A 21,186-nucleotide genomic window follows, 5' to 3' on the forward strand; every position below is an offset into this window, starting at 1 on the left:
GCTTTCAAACTGCATCTATAGTCATTTTATCAAAAGCTTAAAGAGTTTTAAAAGATATAGGGGATAATTTTATAATGCATTAAAATATTGATATTTGAAAATAAAACTGTTATATCACTCTTTTATATGTATCTATTGGGGTCTGAAAACCACAGACATCTGGTAACCTCTTCCAACCATTTAAAAAATACATGAATAGATTCTTCTTGAATAATTGTACATTTCACAACATTTGGGTTTTCTTTTAATTGAATTTTATATTCCAGTTTTGTAACAGAATTCTACCCCATTGTTTCATGTTTTTATACTGGAAATTTTTTATTAGTACCCCTAACATAATTTTCTACAATAGAAACAAGTCTATATTTTTCAAATTTCCTGACTAAAAGTCCTAAAATATTATAAAAAATTCTCCTGACATGATATTTGCATTACAGTTACTTGTGAAAGTTTATCTGATGCCCTTGATATTGATGGTTGTACTTATGAAGCTTGTTCTTGTGAAACTGAAACTTAACCTAGTAATATACATTGTGTAAAATATTGTTACCTCCTGAAAGCCTCCTTGTTGCTCAGATGTGGCCTTTCTCTAAGCCAAACTCAGCATATAAACTCATCTGTCCCACAACCTGGACTGGGACATGATTCCTGGCACCAAGGGATTATTATCAAGCACCAACAAACAATGCATTTAGAAAAAGACCTAGACAAAAAAGGAAGAAATATTAAATACAAATGAGTTTTTATGGCTAAGATTTCAAAGTGAGTAAGGAAGTCATTCCATAGGTTATGCTTATGCACGTCTCAGGAGGATCTCACTGACTGGCATGGTAAATAGTGCCTCAAGCTGGGATGCTCCTGAGGAGTCTAGAGACATCTAGACACTATAGGCAGGGCAGAAAACCCCAGGAAATTGGCACCCTTTCTGTAATAAATGATAACCTATTTCCCCAATGTGTCAGAGTTAAACTCATTTATAATTTTCCCACACATGATTCTTCTGCCCATTACTATAATTAGCACTATACCCATTAAATATATGTCCCATAGACTTAAATCATCTAGCTATTAGGATGCTGGTTGAGCCCTGAATCTCAGAGGATGCAGAGGGGAGTGGAATTATTTCCTACTTGGGAAAAGGAAGGTGGCTGCCAGCAAAGGTTGGAGAACTGCCTCTGAGAAAGTTTGAATTATGAAATTCTTGGTCTTCAGAGAGGAAGTTCTGTCACATTGATCCATCCATGTTGCAGCAAACACACTCTGATAGGGCATTGAACTGAGAGGGGTGCCAAAAATCACCACCTACTTGCAGATCAAGGAAATGCACATGAGGATATTAAAAGTTAAATAAGAGATGCTTTTCTGGCCTTTACAGCCTCTCATGACAAGGCCCTAGGAAGGGGATCTGCAACCTGTTACTGGGTACAGGGCCCAGATTTGAGCAACTAACAGGGGCAACCCTAAAGACCCAGAACAGATTGAACCAAGAAATAAAGAACAGCAGTAACACACAGCCTCCAGCCACTAAAACCCTACAAAAGAGAGAGAATAGAGCATATGAGTAAACTTAACACCCTAATCAGATGGCTAGACATCAGCAAAAAATGACAAGCCATACTAAGAAAATGGAAAAAATGGCCCAAGAAAAGGAATAAATTCCCAAAAGAGATGCAGGATTTGAGAAAACTAATCAATGAGATGTACACAAATTTCCAATATCAAATTGATGAGTTAAAAGACAATATGGCTGAAGAGAAAGGACATCAAGAAAACACTGAGTGAACACAAAGAATTTGAAAACCTGAGTAAAAAGTGAAAGGGTTCATGGGAATGAAAAACATGATAGGTGAGATCAAAACCATATTTGAGTCTTACAACAGCAGACTTGAAATGATAGGAGAAAGGTAAATGATACAGAAGACAAAACAGCTGAAATTGAAGGGAGAAAAGAGCAAAGAGAGAAAAGGGTGAAAAAAATTGAGCAGTGGCTCAGGGAGTTGAATGATAACACGAAATACAGCAACATGAGTGTCATGGGAGCTCCAGAAGGAGAAGAGAAGGGAAAAGGGGCAGAAAGAGCATTTGAGGAAATAATAGATGAAAATTTCCAGGCTCTCACAAAAGAAATGAACTTACATGTCCAATAAGCACAGCATACCCTAATCAGAATAAATGCGCATAGACCTACTCCAAGACACGTACTACTCAGAATGTCAATCATCAAAGATAAAGAGAAAATTCTGAGAGGAGCAAAGGAGAAACAAACTATAATATACAAGGGGTGCCCAGTAAGACTTCATGCTGATTTCTTGTCAGAAACCATAGAGGTGAGAAGACAGTATTATGATACAATTAGAATACTGAAAGAGAAAAAAACACCAGCCAAGAATTCATTGTCAAGCAAAATTGTCCTTCAAATATCAAGGGGAGTTTAAAATAATATATAGAAACTAAAAGTTTTTAAAAAGGAATCCACCTTTGCAGGAAGTATTAAAGGAAGCCTTAGTGCCTGAAAGAAAAAGACAAGAGAGGCTTGGAGGAGAGTATAGATGAAATAATAGTAGAAAGGATAACTAAAAGAGCAAAAAGACAGATGAAAATAAGATATGACATATGAAAACCAAAGAATAATATGATGGAAGCCAAGAATACATTTACAGTAATATCATTGAATGTGACTAGATTAAAGTCTCCAATCAAAAGATTTAGGCTGACAGAATGGATTAAAAAAAAGAGCTATCCATATGCTGCCTACAAGAGACTTACCTTAGATCCAGCTGAAAGCAAAAAGTTGGAAAAAAGATACTCTATGCAAATAATAACCAAAAAAGAGTAAGAGTAGCTATACTAATATTGGACAAAACAGACTTTAAATGCAAAAAAAGTTACAAGAGATACAGAACCCATTTATATATTAGTAAAAGGGAAGAAATAATAATCATATCTATGCACCTACCAGGGTGCCCCAAAATACATGAGGCAAACTGGCAAAATGAAGTGAGAAATAGACATCTCTACAATCATTGTTGGAGACTTCAACATACACGTCATTAGATAAAACAACTAGACATAAGATCAAAAAGGAAAAGAGAACTTGAACAATATGATAAATGAGCTAGACCTCACAGACATATACAGAATGTTACACCCAAACTCAGCAGATTATACATTCTTCTCAAGTGCCCATGGATCTTTCTCCAGGATAGACCACATGTTAGGTCACAAAGCAGGTCTCAATAAATATAAAAAGACTGAAATTACACAGAGCACCTTCTCAGATCATAATGGAATGAAACTAGAAATCAATAATAGACAGGAAAGAGGTAAATTTTCAAATGTGTGAAGGCAGCACAACACACTCCTAAATAACCAGTGCATCAAAGAAGAAATTGCAAATGAAATTAGTAAATATAGTGAGACTAATGAAAACAAGAATACAACTTATCCAAACTTACGGAAGACATCAAGCCAGTCTTGAGAGGGAAATTTATAGCCCTAAACACTTATATTAAAAAAGAAGAAAGAACCAAAATCAAAGATCTAACTGAACAACTGGGAAATTAGAAAAAGAACAGCAAACCCTTCCCAAACCAAGCAGAAGGAAAGAAATAATTATGATTAGAGCAGAAATAAATAAAATTGAGAACCAAAAAAAGAGAGAGAAAATTTAAAAATCCAAAAGCTAGTTCTTTGAGAAGATCAATAAAATTGACAAAAATTTACCTAGACTAACAAAGAAAAAAAGAGAAGATGTAAGTAAATAGAATCAGAATTGAAAGGAAAAAAGTTATAACTGACCCCATGATCATAAGAGGATAATTACACTGTATGCCAACAAACTAGACAACATGGACGAAATGAACAGATTCCTAGAAATGCACAAACTATGCTGATGCGACAAGAAATACAAGAACTTAACAAGCCAGTCACATTTAAAGAGATTGAATCAGTCATCAAAAATCTTCCAACACAGAAAAGTCCTGGACCAGATGGCTTCACAGGTAAATTCTGCCAAGCACTTTGAAAAGAATAAACACCAGTCCTGTTTAAACTCTTCCAAAAAATTTAAGGAGGGAAACCATTATCACCCTAAGACCAAAGCCAGATAAAGACAATACAAGAAAAGAAAATTACCGACCAATCTCTCCAATGAAAATAGATGCAAAAATTCTAAACAAAACACCTGCAGATAGAATCTAACAGCATATCAAAAGACTTATATTTCATGGCCAAGTGGGATTTATTCCTGGTATCAAGGGTGGTTCAACATAAGAAAATAAATTAGTGTAATGGACCACATTAACAAACTGAAGAGAAAAATAAGCAAACATGATAATCTCAATCAATGCAGAAAAGGCATTTGACAAAATCCAGTATACTTCCTTGATAAAAACAATTCAAAACATAGGAATAGAAGGAAAATTCCTCAATATGATAAAAGTCATATATGAAAAACCCACAGCCAATATTGTACTCAATGGGGAAATGTTGAATACTTTCCCTCTAAGACTGGGAACAAGACAAGCATGCCAATGTCACCACTGTTACTCAACATTGTACTAGAAGTTCTAGCTAGAGCAATTAGACGAGAAAAATAAAATAAAATAAAATAAAATAAAATAAAAGGCATCCAAATAGGAAAAGAGTAAAACTGTCACTATTTGCAGAGGCCTGATCTTACATTTAGAAAATTCTGAAATGTCTACAAAAATGCTACTCGAGCTAATGAATGAGCTTAACAAAGTGGCAGGATATCAGATCAACACGCAAAAGTCAGTAGTATTTCTATACACTAGTATTGAACAATCAGAGAAGGAAATCAGGGAAAATCTTCCTTTTACAATAGCAACAAAAATACTCAAATACCTAGGAATCAATTTAACCAAGGAAATGCAGGATCCGTATGCAGAAAATTACAAAAAAATGCTAAAAGAAATCAGTGAAGATCTAATGAAATGGAAAGACATTCCTTTGTTCATGGATTGAAAGGCTAAATACTGTGAAGATGTCAATCCTGATACATAGATTCAATACAAGACCAATTAAAAATCTAACATCCTGCTTTACAGAAATAGAAAAGCAATTACCAAATTCATTTGGAAGGGAACATGCACCCAAATAGCCAAAAGCATTCTAAAAAAGAAGAGCAACATAGGAGGAATTTCACTGCCTGACCTTGACACATGTTACAAAGCTACAGTGGTCAAAACAGCATGATATTGGCACAAAAATAGACCAATCAATCTGTGGAATAGAAATGAGTCCAGAAAAAACCCTCACCTTTATGGACAACTGGTTTTTGACAAACCTACTGAGACTATGTTAATGGGACAAAACAGTCTCTTCAACAAATGGTGCTGGGAGAACTGGATATCCATAACCAAAAGAATGAAAGAAGACCCTTATCTCACTCCCTATAAAGAATCGATGCAGGGAAGCATACTTGGCCCAATGGAAGGGGAGAGAAATAAATAAATAATAAATAGATAAATAAATAAATAAATAAATAAAAGAATCAAAGGAAAATGGATCAAAGACCTAAATATAAAAGCCAAGACCATAGTACAACTAGAAGAAAATGTTGGGAAACATCTTAAAGACTTTGTGGCAGGTGGTGGTTTCTTGGACCTTACACTCAAAGCAAAAGCAACAAAAGAAAAAAATTCATAAATGGCACCTCCTCAAAAATTACATACTTTTGCACCCCACAGGGCTTTGTCAAAAGGTATATAATAATGCAGCTCACTCAACAGGAGAAAATATTTGGAAATCACATGTCCTATAATTAACTTAATAGCCATGATCTATAAAAAGAGATGGCACAACTCAACAATAAAAAGAAAACGACCAGATTAAAAATGGGCAAAAGACTTGGATAGACATTTCTCCAAAGAAGAACTGCAAGTGGCAAAAGAACACATGAAATGTGTTCAACATCACTAGCAATTAGGGAAATGCAAATCAAAGCTACAATGAGCTATCATCTCACACTATCAGAATGGCCACTATTAAAAAGACAGGAAACTGCAAGTGTTGGATAGGATGTGGAGAGATAGGAATACTTATTCACTGTTGATGGAATGTAGAATGGTACAGCCACTTTGAAGAACTGTTTGGCAGGCCCTAAAGAAGTTGAATTTAGACTTGCCCCGTGACCCAATACCACTACTGGCTATATACCCAGAAGAACGGAGAGCAGTGACATGAATAGACATGTGCACATCAATGTTCATAGTGATGTTATTTACAACTGCCGAAAGCTGGAAACAACCCAGGTGTCCATCAACTTATGAATGGATAAACAAACTGTGGTGTATTCACACAATAGAATATTATGCAGCTTGAAGAAAAAATGAAGTCATAAAGCATATAACAGCATATGAACCAGAAGGACATTATGTTGAGTGAAGCAAACCAGGCACAAAATGACAAATACTGTATGATTGTGCTACTGTGAACTAAATATATTGTGTAAACTCATGAAGTTAATAACTTGAATATGGATTGTCAGAAAATAGAGTGAGGTTAGAGAATGGAAAGTGAGGGTTAACTTGTGCAGAATTGTTAAAAAGTATGTGTCTTAATCTTTGGAAATGAATATAAAAAGGTGAAAGCCCAACATAATGTTGGTAACAACAGTACTGTTATGTGGATATGAAAGTGATGTAAAGGGAAATGTATATTATTAAAAGGAAAGCTAAGAAAAAGTAACATGGAACTATATAGCATAGTAAATACATAAAATTACATATATAAGACCATTTTTCTTTGAAGCTGAACAAATGCATGTTAATGCTACAAGATGTTGATATCAGACAGAAAAAAAATCATTCTAAGTGAAAGAAATCAGACACAAAGTACTATATATTGTATGATTCAATTTATATAAAATGTAAATATAAATCAATTTATAAAAATGAAATTAAATTAGTGGTTATGTAGGGCTGGGAAAGGGCTGCTCAAAGCAGTGACGTTTTTCTTTTTGAAGTAATGAAATTGCTCTAAAATTTTTTGTGGTGATGAATGCACAATATTGTGATTATACACTTTAGATAGATTGTATGGTATGTATCTCAGTAAAACTGCTTAATAAATAAATAAATAAATGTGCAAGAATAGCCAGAAATAGCAACTATGTATGGCAGGGTAAACACAGAAAGACTGAGAGATGAAGAATTTCTTATTTGTTTGCTTGTATATTTAGTTTATTATTAATATTATTATTGAAATAATGAAAGTGCTCTAATAATGATGGAAGCGATGAATGCATGACTGTGATAATACTAAGTTCCATTGATTGAACACTTTTGATGAGTTCTATGCTTTATTAATATCAATCAGTAAAATTGATTTGTTTAAAAAAAAATGACAGACATTAAAAAATAATTTAGTTGCAAAAGCTGAGCCCTAGGAGGGGAAAATGGACATTGGGCTCAAAGGAAATCAGAGAACAGGTCATAGTGCAAATTTATAAGGTAGTGAAACTTCAAGATTGGGAAGAGATTTAGTAACACAGAACAACATTGTTGTTGTGTGTGCATTTAGAAATAGAGTCCAACCAGTCAGGAAAATATGATATTCCAGTTTTCAAGGCATATCATCCAAGTGCATGTCATAGTTAAGTAGAGGAGACACTGTGGTGGGAAGATTGATGACAGGCAGAGCTCAGAGGTCCAGAAAACATGCTGAGATAGGTCATGAGACCAAGGGTGGTAGGCAGAAGTAGCATGTCCTCTGAAGCTTGCTGGTTAAAAGGCAGGACCCACGTTCTAAATAGATTTGAGTCAAAGGCAAGGTATAGCAAAGATTCTGGGTCCTGGTTCTGGAGCTAGCCTGCCTGCGTTCCAGTCTCAGACTTGTTATTTAAGAATTCTGTGAGCTTGGGCAACTTGCTTAGCTCTCCAAGCCTCACCTTCTATCTAAAATCTTTATCGGGATGTTATAAGAAACGATTCCTCTTGGCAATGGTTGGAATGAAGTAAAGGTTCCATACGTATTAGATCGTATTAGTACTGCCACCAATATGTTTTAAGTCTAGCTCGCAGGAACCAGTTTAGAAGACCAGATATCTTGATGTTGAATCCCCTAAATAGGGAAACTCAAGAAACATAATTTTAGCATCATAACAAATAACATGGTTGACTCAAAACTTTGCATGGGGCTGAACATACCTAACATAATGCCTGGCAACTGGTAGGCACCCAGGAAATAGTTGTTGAACAAATTATGCAGCCACCGGTAAAGAAACAGGAGGTATAGAATTGCCTGGCAGGCCAATAAAATGATAAAATCTTCCTTATCTTCAACCCTTTTTGTCCAAAACACATAGTAATTTGTCTTCTTGGAATAAGGTTAAGAAAATATATCTTCTAGATTAATGGCTTTGTTCTCTTTGTCTATAAAGATCATCAGGAGTAGGTGGAGAAGAGATAATCATGATAGAAAATGGGACTAACAGTGCTAAGTGTGGGTGGGACAAGGAAAATGTTTGCAAACTTGTTTTTAAAAAAGGAATGGAAAGCATTCTTTTTAATCCTGAAGAAACAAATTCTTTCTCTAGAGAAAACTGTGCAAATTTGGGGGATTTTCTCTTTTAGTGTGTACTGAAGGATACTTTATTGTTTCATCTAATATGTTCATTTCTTCACATCTTTGTATTTTATTGCTTGAAAAATTTTCATGTTTTGTTGCTCAAAAGTAATCTGTCTTCTGAATGTTTCAAAAACAAAAACCCATAGATTATGCGCGTGTGTGTGTATGTATATAAGATAATAAACCAAGGATCTGTTATAAGAAAAAGTAAATTAACTTAGAAAAATTGTCAAATAAATATTGTGTTAAGTTAGAAGTTAGTCATAGTGACAGGCCAGGTTTTAAGTCAAAACTTTTCCATTTTTTGGTAAACCTTTTCCAACTTCAATTTCCTTAATTATGGGTTAAAATTGTGCTGCCTTGCATGCCAGCTACACAGGAATGGGGGACTAAGTTAATGATATAATAAAGTGTTTTATGAAAATGAGGGATAAAAAAACGTGCATTTCATTATAAGACAGTTTGGGAAATGGGTACTATATCCAGGTTATCCACATCTTGGAAGTGAAATAAACAGTCTTTTACTTATCAAAGATTCTGAGAAATTCCGCCGTAATTAAGAACCTGTTTAACTTTAAGAACATGCCATTAAACAAACACATTTGACCACAGAACCCTTTACAGATGAAAAAAACTTACCATGTGACATTTTTGCACATAGTATTCAGTATTCTGACCTTGTCCAGTAGAACTTATATACTCACTCCAGTTCCCATTATCTAGTATATAATGCATAAAAAGGATTATCTAACCAGGTCATTTAACATTACAATAGAATGTTATGTTTTCTGGAGTGCTGACATCTAAACTGATAAGCTGGGCTACAGTGCCATGATAAGCTAAAAATTACACTTTAAGTCTAGAACCAAGACTAGATTACGGGTTCAAGTTTTCAACAAGGTAGAGTTATAGGAAATAAAGTTTTCTGGATATTTCTCCATTTATATGTATTTGATGCCAAATAGAAAAAAAATATTTGGCAATTTATATCATTTAATATGCAAAAAATGAGGAAACAAACAGAACAAGGGGATGGGGAGTACACTTAGGAAAAGGAATTTTGGGTTTTTATAACTACTCTTAAAATAATGTTGTGTGTGTCCTTCTAACGATATATGTTAGCTTTATTTTGTTCTAGTTTAATATTAATATGTATTTCTATGACTTTGCAGATGAAATATCTGAACTTTTTCAATTTTTTTTTGTTATACAATAAACATACCTTGATCTACACACTCTAATGTATTTATTATGATAAGCTGTATTTTTTATTCTTGCCTTTCCAAAAAACACAAACCCAGTAATGGCATGGAAGGAAGGGATCATACTTAATGGGTGGAATGTTTACTAACTGATTTTTTTTAAAGGTCTCCTTCAGTCATTAATTCTCTGTTTGTAGTCTTTGTTGTTTGTTCTCAAATATTACATCCTTTCATCTAAATTCAACTTGAAATTCAGGCCTTGTATGGGAGGTAGGGATAGGTGGGTACTGAGATACATACAAGATCCTTGCTGTGTGAGGGTCTTTCCAAAGTTCTCTAAAAATCAGCTGCTCCTCCCCCAAGAAATACAATATCAAATTCAACTTTAATCATATATTGACACCATTGAAATCTCAGGGTATGAGACCCAGAAGATGGGCTAAGAACTTCTTGATTTCATTTTTAAAATTTCCCATTTGTACTTCTGATCTTAACAGGAATTCCTGATGCTATTTTTCTACCTGGTGAAAAGTCAAGAAAGGCTGGAAACATGACAGATGATGAAAGGGTTTTTGTATATGCTGTTTTCTGCATATTCCCCTCCCTTCTTTATAGGGAAAAAAGAGAACTGATTATGTTTATCATGTATTTGCAACAACCCTGGAATCCAAAGCTAGATTGAAGCACTCCCAGAATCAAGAACGTGAAGAATAAGTAGAAGGTGTTTGGATAGGTTTATGGATATTCCTGAATACTGTAACTATGCTTTGGACTTCAAGTTAGTTTTTGCTGAGAGAATATTGAATTGATCCTTTTGTTTTCCCCGTGAGTCAATTTCACTTAATAGGATGTACAGGAAAGTACTGTGTTGATTCAGAGCTAATTTAGGAGGGACAAAAAGTAGTAATATTAAATTTTCCATTATAAGCTAGCTGCCTAAAAGTTGACTCCATTTCTTGCTCTCAGGGCAAGATATATTTATTGTCATCAGCAGTTGATAGGGATACTTCAACTTATTTCTTACACAAATATTTGAACAAATTGACCTGTGTTGATTTAGTGCCATAACAAACATTTAATTACATTCTATTTCTGATGGTTGGTTTGAGCAAACACCTCTCACCAGGAATGTCTGAGCATGTCTGAGTTCCTAAAGTCTGATGGGTTAAATTTGATTGTGACCCATAGATATGAATGTTAGTCAGTGATACCCATCCACAGGAAGATGGGTTGTTATAACTACTCTTGTTAAAATAATGTTGTGTGTGTCTCTCCTTCTGACAATTTATGTTAGATTTATTTAGTCTTATTTAATATCAACATGTATTTCTAAGACTTTGCAAATGAAATTTACCGAGATATGTTGCCTCCTAAAAATAATAATAATAACTGAAGTGTGAGCATATTTAAATTGTAGACTTTTTGCCACCTGTACATGATTTGGGAACATGGTCACATGCAATAACTAAATACTCTGCATTCTCACCAGGAGAGCTTTGATGTGGTCTAACATGCAGTCCTTGACTGACTGACCTAAGAGCAGAAGCATCTCTGCCATCACTGAGGTCTGAAAACACAGCAAGGGAAGAGTGAGGGATGACAGAGTAGAAGGTGCAAGTATATGACAGTTCATACTTACCTCGTGTAGCCTCTGTTAAGTAAAAGGCAAGCAGAAGTTTCATTTTATGGTGTTTTCTATAAAATCATCAGACTAAAGAGGAAAATTTGGCCCAGATCTTTTTCAAATTATAGAAAATCTGCTCAAAGACAATAAAAATAATAACACACTTACTATGAACCAGGCATTATTCCAAGTATTTTGTATATATTAAATAATAATTAGGTCCTAGATATGGGACAAGATAGACATATTATCATCATCCCATTTTCCACATGGAGAAACTGAGGCACCTAAAAGAGTTTAGTAACTTGCCCAAAGCCAAGAGTGGCAGAGCTGGAATTCAGACTCAGGCAGTATGTTTCCCAAGTCCGTGTTCCCAACTGTATACTCCAGGCCTTGAGGCTTTCCTCATAGTCATACCTGGTCAGGCTACATCAAAAACAGAGAAAGAGCAGTGCACTGAAAGGCCGTTTCTAAGCACAATGGTGGGGTAGAGTGATCCTTACTGTAACTCTGCACATCCCATTTTCATTCTTTATTTTTCGTCCTGAGTACAATAATCATAGAAGGATTTTCAAAACCACCCTCACTGCCCTTCATGACACTTGGATCTTAGATCCTGGGCTTATTACTTTTAAGTTTAATGTTTTCCTGTCTTGATATGAGTCAGAGCATTTTAGTGGTTTGGTAGAAAGGGAGTCAAGTGTAGCCATAATATGGCTGTGTGGTTAACACATAATATGGCTGTGTGGTTAAAAAGCTATGTTGAGCCTAATTCTTCTCTTTCCCATCTTTCATATGATGAGTATAATGATCTTAAAAGTGGATTAAAAGAAGGAAAAATATGACAACTTTAACATATCACAGATAAATATATGAAATAATTTTTCAACTTTAGATTTCCATAAAAGCAACAGTGATTAGAATTAAAGAAAGGAAGTACAAATGAAATATTGTTTAACATGAATCCCCCAAAAACACAATATAACTAGAATGTATATATAAAGTAAAAATTAAAGTTAGTTAAATCTTTATTGTTATTTATGTGTTTCTCCATATTGTAGGGCCTTTGCTTTTTGTGACTATTTTCCATTGAGTACATACAAATTCTCTAGGAAACATGGATCATGAAAAATTTTGTCTATATCTCCAAATGATATTTTCTCCCAGACTCTGAAAAAATTACTTATATTCACCCCATGGATATGTCATCAATCTGTTATGTGTGAATGGACACTATTATTTCCTGTACTTGACCAAATGTTTCATTTCCTGAAAATTAAATTACTTAAATGCAACAAGCAGATGGCCAAAGATTTCTGTACACTGATTTGGCTTGCTCTGCCATGAAATTTATTTTCTGAATTCCTGAGACAGGCCTGAAAAGTTCGCAAAATGTTTTCTGCACACTACTATGCCCTAGTTGATTTTGAAGTCTTTGCACCATTTTTAAATTAATTCAGTTACTTTGGACATTAGGAGGAAAAGTTTGGGAAATTATATCCTATTTTATATAAAAAAATGAAAGTGAACAAGTCACTTGGACCAGTTTGATTGAATTTTATCTTAGAGTTGTTCTTAAGATATTAAAAAGGTTGATATGAATAATACATGACAACAGAAAAAAATAGCTTAAATTTTTTTTCTATTTTAAATCTTCAAATATTACATTCTCTGGACCAAAGGAAGATTTTTCATAAATATAATATAGAGAGTTCGAATATTTATATCCTGGTTTGCTTTCTTTTCTTACTATCAAATATAAGAACAATTTTCACTGTTTGGTTTAATTTAAAAAAATATAGTTCATGAGTAAGCACCTATAATGGTCTTATCTTAACCATCCATAATAAACTTTTAAAAGTCAACCTATCAGCTATGCAGAAAAAATAAAATCTTTTTGCTATCAGAAAGATATTTCAGATGCCACCCAATGTTTTCTTTAGCAAGCCTATAAAGCATAAAGGTTTGCATAAAAGTGCAAGGGGTGCAATGGATATATGGGTTTAAACTATCCTAAAGTATTTTTCCCAGTTGTGTATATCTGACCTTAGTCTGATGCTGTCATTGAATTTACTTCGAAAGATCTACATACCTTTGTGATAAGATAGCAAACATTTTCCCTTATCCTTATTATGATGATGTTACTGAACAACATTTCTTGAGTCCTTCAGAGCTTCCGTTAGCATGGTGCAAAATAGTTGCAGTGAATGCTCTCTTGAATCCTTCCCATATGTCACTTAGATAACATATATTAAATTCCTACCTTCTGAATAGGAAATCCTCCAATGATGTTTTAGAGTAGGGAAAGGAAAGAGGGATATATTGAGTGAAAGATTGCAGTAACTTTAAGAACTCATGTGCTTAAAGGAACTCAGCCAGAGACATGAGAGTTGATACTCCACATGTATCTGGGATAATTTGGTAGAAGAGCCTCCTAGTTGTCATGTTCCAAAGCCAGTTTCATTACTGGTCATGAAGTCTGCTCACTCCCCTCGCCTTCCACCATCCTGCCCCCACAAGCTTCAACACCTAAGACGAGGTCAGCAGAAACAGCAGGCTGAACAGCTCCAGCACCATGCCTGTCCTCCCTGTACCCCAGAGGTCATTCTCCCTTAACCTCTAGTTCCTCCTTCACCCTCTGGTTTCTCCTCTGCCCACAACAGGAGAGCCCCTGGCCTTGCCCTCTACCTCTGTTGGTCTGCTCCTCTCTTATTCATTGTTCCTACTCCCCACCCAGACAGTGAAGCCTTGGCCATTTAAAGAAGTCAAACTTCCAAGGACACTGCTTGAGTACTCAAAGTTAGATTAAGTAGAAAAAAGAATCAGTTAAGAAGATACTTAAAGAGGAAGGTACGCATCTCATAGTAGACTAGTCCCACGAAAATCATAATATAGGCAGGACACTCTAATGTCATCCTTGAAGTGCCTGCTATAATCATTGATTCAAAAGAGAACAGCCGTGACCCTTGGACACCCAGAGGTTAGTCGTCTACCCAATTGGTATGTCTTCTTTATCAGGAAGGGGATAAAAGAACAAAAATTGAGAAAGCCTTGGGCACAGGGTTAGGTTAGCAGGAGATATGTTCTCACATCCAACTGTACGAGCAATGTCATCACTGGTATTACATGGTGAATATAAAACAGATATGTGCAATAATATTAGAGGTTCCCACTTAACAATCTGGAGCTTCCATAATAGTCAAAGTAAGAGGATGCTGAGAGGCAAGTTATTGTCATAGGAGCTACTGCTTGCTGTAGCCTGGCACAGTATTCAGTCGTTGCCAGGCTCTCCTTCGCAATGGGTGGCACATAGGACAACTGCAACACTGTCTATTCACCCACTACCCCTTCTGCTGCTTACCACCCAGTATCCATCTGTGAGCTTTTTGGATAGTAAACCACTTCAAATTTTAAGTAATTTGTGAAATTTTCATTTTATATACAATATTATTCCTCACTGGATTTTTTTTTCCTAAAATAAAACATTTAATTTTTTTCTCTGCTCAGTTATTAGCACATTTAAGTTAGTCCCTGTTTTTTGTTTTGGTAGTGTTTATGATGATTTTTCTTTCAGCTTATCATAGAAATATAAATAGAATAGTTTCTGAATTATTAGGAAATTTTTATGGTGTGCACAGGAAAAAATAAAGATAAAATGATCAAAGGATTTGTTGATGACCCAGAGAAAGTCTTAAGCATTAGTCAAGGGACAGTCTAAGGTTGAGTAATTTTATTTGACATATTGACAATGAACATGTCAAGCTAATTGCAGCCTACCAGTCACTAGTCATGTATTGCAGAATTATTTATTGGGTTCTTGAGAACCATGTAGAGCCATGCAGGAGTATCACCTAGCATGGGGTCCTGGACAAAGCAGCAACTCAATAATTATTTTTTCATTATTTTTCTGGTGTTCATTATCCCTAAGTAAAAGAATTTCATTAACAAAGTCCTCTAGCTTCCAATAGGAGGGCTCTTCTGGGCCAAGGTTTTGATTAAGTTGCTTCATCAGTGCTGTAGGAAGCACTACATTTATTTTTTTCTATAGTAAATGTTTACCATTTTGTAGATATGGCCTTGTCTGCCTATTTAGGACAGCATGCTTAATATTGGAGATGATTCTAAGAAATTGCAGATTTCTCAATATGGTATTCTAATTAAAATCTAATTAACAATTCACTGTGCTAGAACTTGGATTTTTAGCATGGGAAAGATAATTTCATTATGCATAGAAAGTAAAGATGTATTTTTTGGAGACATTAGAATTTCAAAAATATAAGGCAGCACATGTGGAATTTAGAGGTGTTAAAAAAATCTTAAGTGTGGGTTTCTCCAAAGCTTTAACTTGAACAGTTTTGTATAATCAGTGAGCTTGCCAAACAGTATCAAAAAAATCATTTTCTTCAAGTGCTTTATTTATCTTTAATAGAACCTTCATCACCCTGGTGTTGTAAATTTGGAGTGTATGTTTGAGACGCCTGAAAGAGTGTTTGTTGTTATGGAAAAACTCCATGGAGACATGCTGGAGATGATCTTGTCAAGTGAAAAGGGCAGATTGCCAGAGCACATAACGAAGTTTTTAATTACTCAGGTAAGAAATCAATTAGAGACAGGAAAAAAGATTTAATATTTAATATCAAATGTTACCACTGTTTAACTACAGTTTTCTAGCCTTGTTGTTTAGTACCTACTTCCAAGTTTAAACTGCACTAGAAAAGCTTTCAGTGCCTTACTGTATTACCTGGTTTATATCTGTGTTATCTAGGTCCAACATAACAAATTTGCAATATGTATGCACGAACGCTATCCGTGGAATGCTAAAATGGACAGTGGTAAAGTCCTGGTTCTTTGAAAATATTTAAGAATGGGTATCCCTGTTAGCTATTATCATATTATTTTATCTACACCTGTCTTGGTTGTGTTATGAATATCATAATATGCTACTTTTTCCACTGAACTTTTCTTAGAAACAATGTTTTGAGTGTAAAGAAGCTTTGGCTGTTCATTGTGGGTTTTCACTTGCCCTTTTACTTTATGTCCTGATAGAAAACACTTTGAAACAAACCACTAGACTGAATTAAAATTATTTTGGTTTTCTTCTTTATAGATCCTTGTTGCTTTGCGACATCTTCACTTTAAAAATATTGTTCACTGTGACCTCAAACCAGAAAACGTGTTGCTAGCATCAGCCGATCCCTTCCCTCAGGCAAGTATAAAAACATCCCTGAGCAAAAAGTCAGCTGACAGCATCCCTTGCTCTCATGCAGCATTCTCTCACCTTTCTTTTTTCTCGAAATCTCTATTTGTTTCATATTTTGCCTGTTTTGTTTTCATTCATTTCCTCACTGCATTTTTGGGACTGCTACTTTGTCATTCTGGCTCCTCAGGTCAGCCTGTGTTAATATATAATATATAATAATACACAGCAATACCTTCTCCTTCTGCTTTTCAGCTTCTGTTTTGCACAGATCCTAAAGAACTAGGAGCCATAGGCCAGCATTTAAAGCATTGGCCTGAGAGTGAAAAAACTTACAAGTGCCAGATCTGTTACCATTCTTCTCATACTGGGCAAAATATTAAACTTCAGCTTTGCTCTCAGGAATATGGGAAAAATGTTCTTCCTTTCCTCAACTCAGAGGCTGGAATATAACAGAATCTCTCCCGAGGGAAACCATGTATCCTGAAATGCCGTGACCAGGATGGCTCTCCTGCATGCCTAGTTCCTTCGGCTCCTGTGTAGGTGCCAATGCAGAGTTATTTCTGAGGATTATTGTGGATAGCACAATGTGTCCCTGTGCTTACCCTTCAGCCTTTAATTATAATAAGCCTTTAAGTCTTCTACTTCAGTGATTTGCTTAACGTTTCCCTTCTTTATAAAGCAATAATACCCATTTCTCAGTATACCTATTGTCACATGTCTAAATGATCTTTCTATGAGTAACAATCTTATTCTTTGTATCAGTACATAAACAACTGTCTTTAAGTACATAACATGGAAAATAGCTCTTCTACCATGACAAATCCTTACTACTTTCTGTAAAAGTAGTATAGCTGTCTGTGGTGGAGTTGGCTAAGACACACATAAGTACAAAATTGATGAACTTACCATTTCTGCAAACTTATTATCAACAGGTGAAACTTTGTGATTTCGGTTTTGCCCGGATCATTGGAGAAAAGTCTTTCCGGAGGTCAGTGGTGGGCACCCCAGCCTATCTTGCTCCTGAAGTACTAAGGAACAAGGGCTATAATCGCTCTCTAGATATGTGGTCCGTTGGGGTCATCATCTACGTAAGCCTAAGTGGCACATTTCCATTTAATGAAGATGAAGACATACATGACCAAATCCAGAATGCAGCTTTCATGTATCCACCAAATCCCTGGAAGGAAATCTCTCATGAAGGTAACTTTGTCCATTCAAAAATTATAATGGTTTAATCCTTAGGTGTTCTATTACTAATTCAATTATAAATCATTAATCTAATAAATCTTAATGTAAAGTGCCCAGTGGAATAGGGGCTCAGCTTGATTGAGGTGGGTTAAGAAGTTGAAGAAATGGAGAAAATGTCTTTTGGTGAAATGCACATATAATACAGAGGAAATGGAAGATGAAAGAACCTGAAAGAAACAGTTAACTGGGAAGTGGACTTGGCCCAGTGGATAGGGCGTCCACCTACCACATGGGAGGTCCGCGGTTCAAACCCTGGGCCTCCTTCACCCGTGTGGAGCTGGCGCATGCGCAGTGCTGATGTGCACAAGGAGTGCCGTGCCACGCAGGGGTATCCCCCTCGTAGGGGAGCCCCATGCACAAGGAGTGCACCCCATAAGGAAAGCCACCCAGTGCAAAAGAAAGTGCAGCCTGCCCAAGAATGGCACCGCACACACGGAGAGCTGACACAACAAGATGATGCAACAAAAAGAAACACAGATTCCCGGTGCCGCTAATAAGGATAAAAGCAGTCACAGAAGAACACACAGCGAATGGACACAGAGAGCAGACAACAGAGGGTGAGGGGGGAAAGGGGAGAGAAATAAATCTTTAATAATAATAATAAAAAAAAGGAAACAGTTAACTAATAATATTTTGGTATAGTTCCTTAGAACCTGTAAATATTTATACATTGTTGTAATGATAATACAACAATATTAGAACATTCTTATGTGTAATTTTTATTTGTATCTCTGATGATTTCTTTAGGATAGTTCATCTTAGCAGTGTTGCATTATTTGTAGTTGCATTCTTTTTAATACATCTTCCAAGCTCTGAAAAGAAAAAGAGAGCATTTTTTAAAAATGGTGGGGCAGTCAGAGCAGAGAAAATGACCTAGTCAGTGCTTCATAAAGGAACTCCTTGACCAGTAAAATGAGCATGCTTTGCTTGAATAAGCTTATTTAATGCTCACAACAATGCCATTAGATAGATTTTACTATTATGCCTACATTTCAAATGATAAAACTAAGGCAAAAGAGGTAGCATCAATGGTCAAAATCACAAAGCTAAATAAGCAACAGTCCCAGAATTTATACCCAAATGGTTTGAGCCTACATTCATTAATCACTACACTGTGCTCCTTCTCTTCTAGTTTACAGGCAATGTTTAATTCTAAGTTTGTTCAGATTGTCCCCACTTAAAAAGACTAACACATTCATAGATAAACATCTCTTATTTGCCACCTTTTCTTGCATGTGGTGGCCTAGAAATAGGAAAAGAGCCTGTATAAGCTTCCTAAGGAAAATTAAGTTCTTACTACTGTTGATACTAAATGGCAAAAACTATCCATTATTGGGGCTTAGAGTTACCATTAGCAACAACCTTGAATATCCTCTAATTAGCTGTAAATCATAGATGGATGGATATATCTTAAATGAATCCTTGACCTACAAAAGAATTATCATGTATACCAGAGGAATAATTACTTAGGATAATTCAAACAAGGGCAAAAAGTCAAGTGTAATAATTTTTCTTTTCTTAGAGGCAGAAGAGAGGGAATTTTAATATCATTATAACCTTGTGGCCAATACCTTTGTTAGGAAACATTACCTCTAAATATAGTTAACTTTTATGCATTGAACCTCTAATCTAGAAATCCAATAACATAACTTGATGTTCTTACCAGATTGCAAATATGGAATATCTTGGAAGCCAACTACACATTTTTCTGTCATCCAAGTGGGGGACATAGGGAAATTTACCTCCACATTTTTAAAATTTTCTTGGAGTTGAGAAAGAAATAATATCCACTGGCTGGTATCAGAGAGTATTATGGAAATTTTCTGGCCTTGCTATGTAGATACCAGAAATAAATAAACTGTAAACTATGAACATTTTAATTATCACTGGTAATAGAGATTAGAGGCATAGATGCCAGTGGATCAAGAAACACTTGTTGGACAACTCTATTGTATATGTACCATAGGTAATACAAAAGTACACGAAACATAAAATATTCTTCAAGGAACTTGAGTTAGTTGGGGAGATAGGTTATATGAATTCTGAAAAGCAATGTAATTTATTTCTTCTAATTGTTAGCAAGGTATACAATTGGGGTCTCCATGGTCAGAAGAGGAGAAATCGCTGTGGACTTGACCAGTCAGAATAGCATATTTAGAGGAGAAGAAACTTAGGCCAGTCACTAAAAAATGAAAAGTAAGAGATATGGTAATTGGAAAGAGAGAATTATACAGGATGATAGTGCAAAAAGGCATTTACATTTGATAAGGATGTATGCATTTCCTTGATTATAGATATGTCAAAGCACTGGAAATTTCCTGCTATTCAAACTAAGTGATATGGAGGCCTGCTAGGGTGGAAGTTAAGAACTCTCACTTTTCTGAATGATTCACATATCAGTTTAGAACTTACCTGACCTCTCTCTTCAGTACTGTTATCTAACTCAGCCTTGCCTTCAAGACAAAGGAGTTATATTGTTGGCTAACCAAGGCTCCAATGGCAAATGAGTTTTCTGTCTGCTGGTGTGTGAACAGCATGTTTGAATATATATAAAAGTTAGTTCTGAGTTATGTCATTATGTCAGCTGAGATTATGTCATTATGTCAGTCTCAAGGTAATTTAAACCACAGAACCATGAAGAGTCCAGGTAAAGAGAAATAAAACTCTAGGGGCCTCTGATTCTGAAGTCAAGAATAAAGGCAGCAGTCAACAGTTTCGTATCTCCTCTTATCTGCCATTCTCATTGGCTGCCACTTAGCTTCCTGAAGCTTTGCTTTGATTCCTCATTTGTAAGACAGAGTTATGATTCCTGCCTCCATCACAGAGTTGTAAAAAAAATGAATGACATAAAGGAATTCAAGGAATCTATAGAGGTGGGTTTGGGTGAGCCATGGATTTGCCTTGGTTTGGGAGGAGGACAGCATAACACTAAACTAAGCAGGTGCTCTGGCAGGTAACCAATAATTGATTCTGTAATTTTAGCAACTGTGTGGAAATTGAGGCACATATGTCCCCAATATCTTTCAAACATCTTGTTCATTTTATTTTTCCTAGGCTGAAAAAAAAAACATTAAAAGATCTTTATAGCATGCACAGGTGTGTCAGAATTAAAACATTCTCTTATTTAATACTTTTATATATAAGTTATTCCACATCTTGTCTATTAACTTTATATTTTAGACAACTTTTAGGCCAAACATGGATGACTTACTTGTAATTTTGCACAAAAATGCAAATGTTGAAACTCCTGACACCCCAGAAAGAAAGAGAACAGAGAAGAGGTAAAGAGAGATGTAAAAGCCCTGACTACCACAGAGTAC

The 21,186-nt window shown here is 35.4% G+C and overlaps 1 protein-coding gene across 2 annotated transcripts in view; it reads left to right on the plus strand.

The window, feature by feature from the left end:
• The window catches only part of PRKD1 (protein kinase D1), a 338,427-nt gene that overhangs the window by 300,480 nt on the left and 16,761 nt on the right, over positions 1–21,186 (plus strand). For both annotated transcript variants that reach the window (XM_058293627.2, XM_058293628.2), the window contains 3 exons: positions 15,848–16,009; positions 16,526–16,624; positions 17,551–17,818. In XM_058293627.2, the coding sequence (XP_058149610.1) occupies positions 15,848–16,009; positions 16,526–16,624; positions 17,551–17,818 (529 nt within the window). The remainder of the gene's footprint in view (positions 1–15,847; positions 16,010–16,525; positions 16,625–17,550; positions 17,819–21,186) is intronic.

Source organism: Dasypus novemcinctus, chromosome 3, assembly GCF_030445035.2.
Source record: "Dasypus novemcinctus isolate mDasNov1 chromosome 3, mDasNov1.1.hap2, whole genome shotgun sequence".
Classification (NCBI taxonomy): domain Eukaryota; kingdom Metazoa; phylum Chordata; class Mammalia; order Cingulata; family Dasypodidae; genus Dasypus; species Dasypus novemcinctus.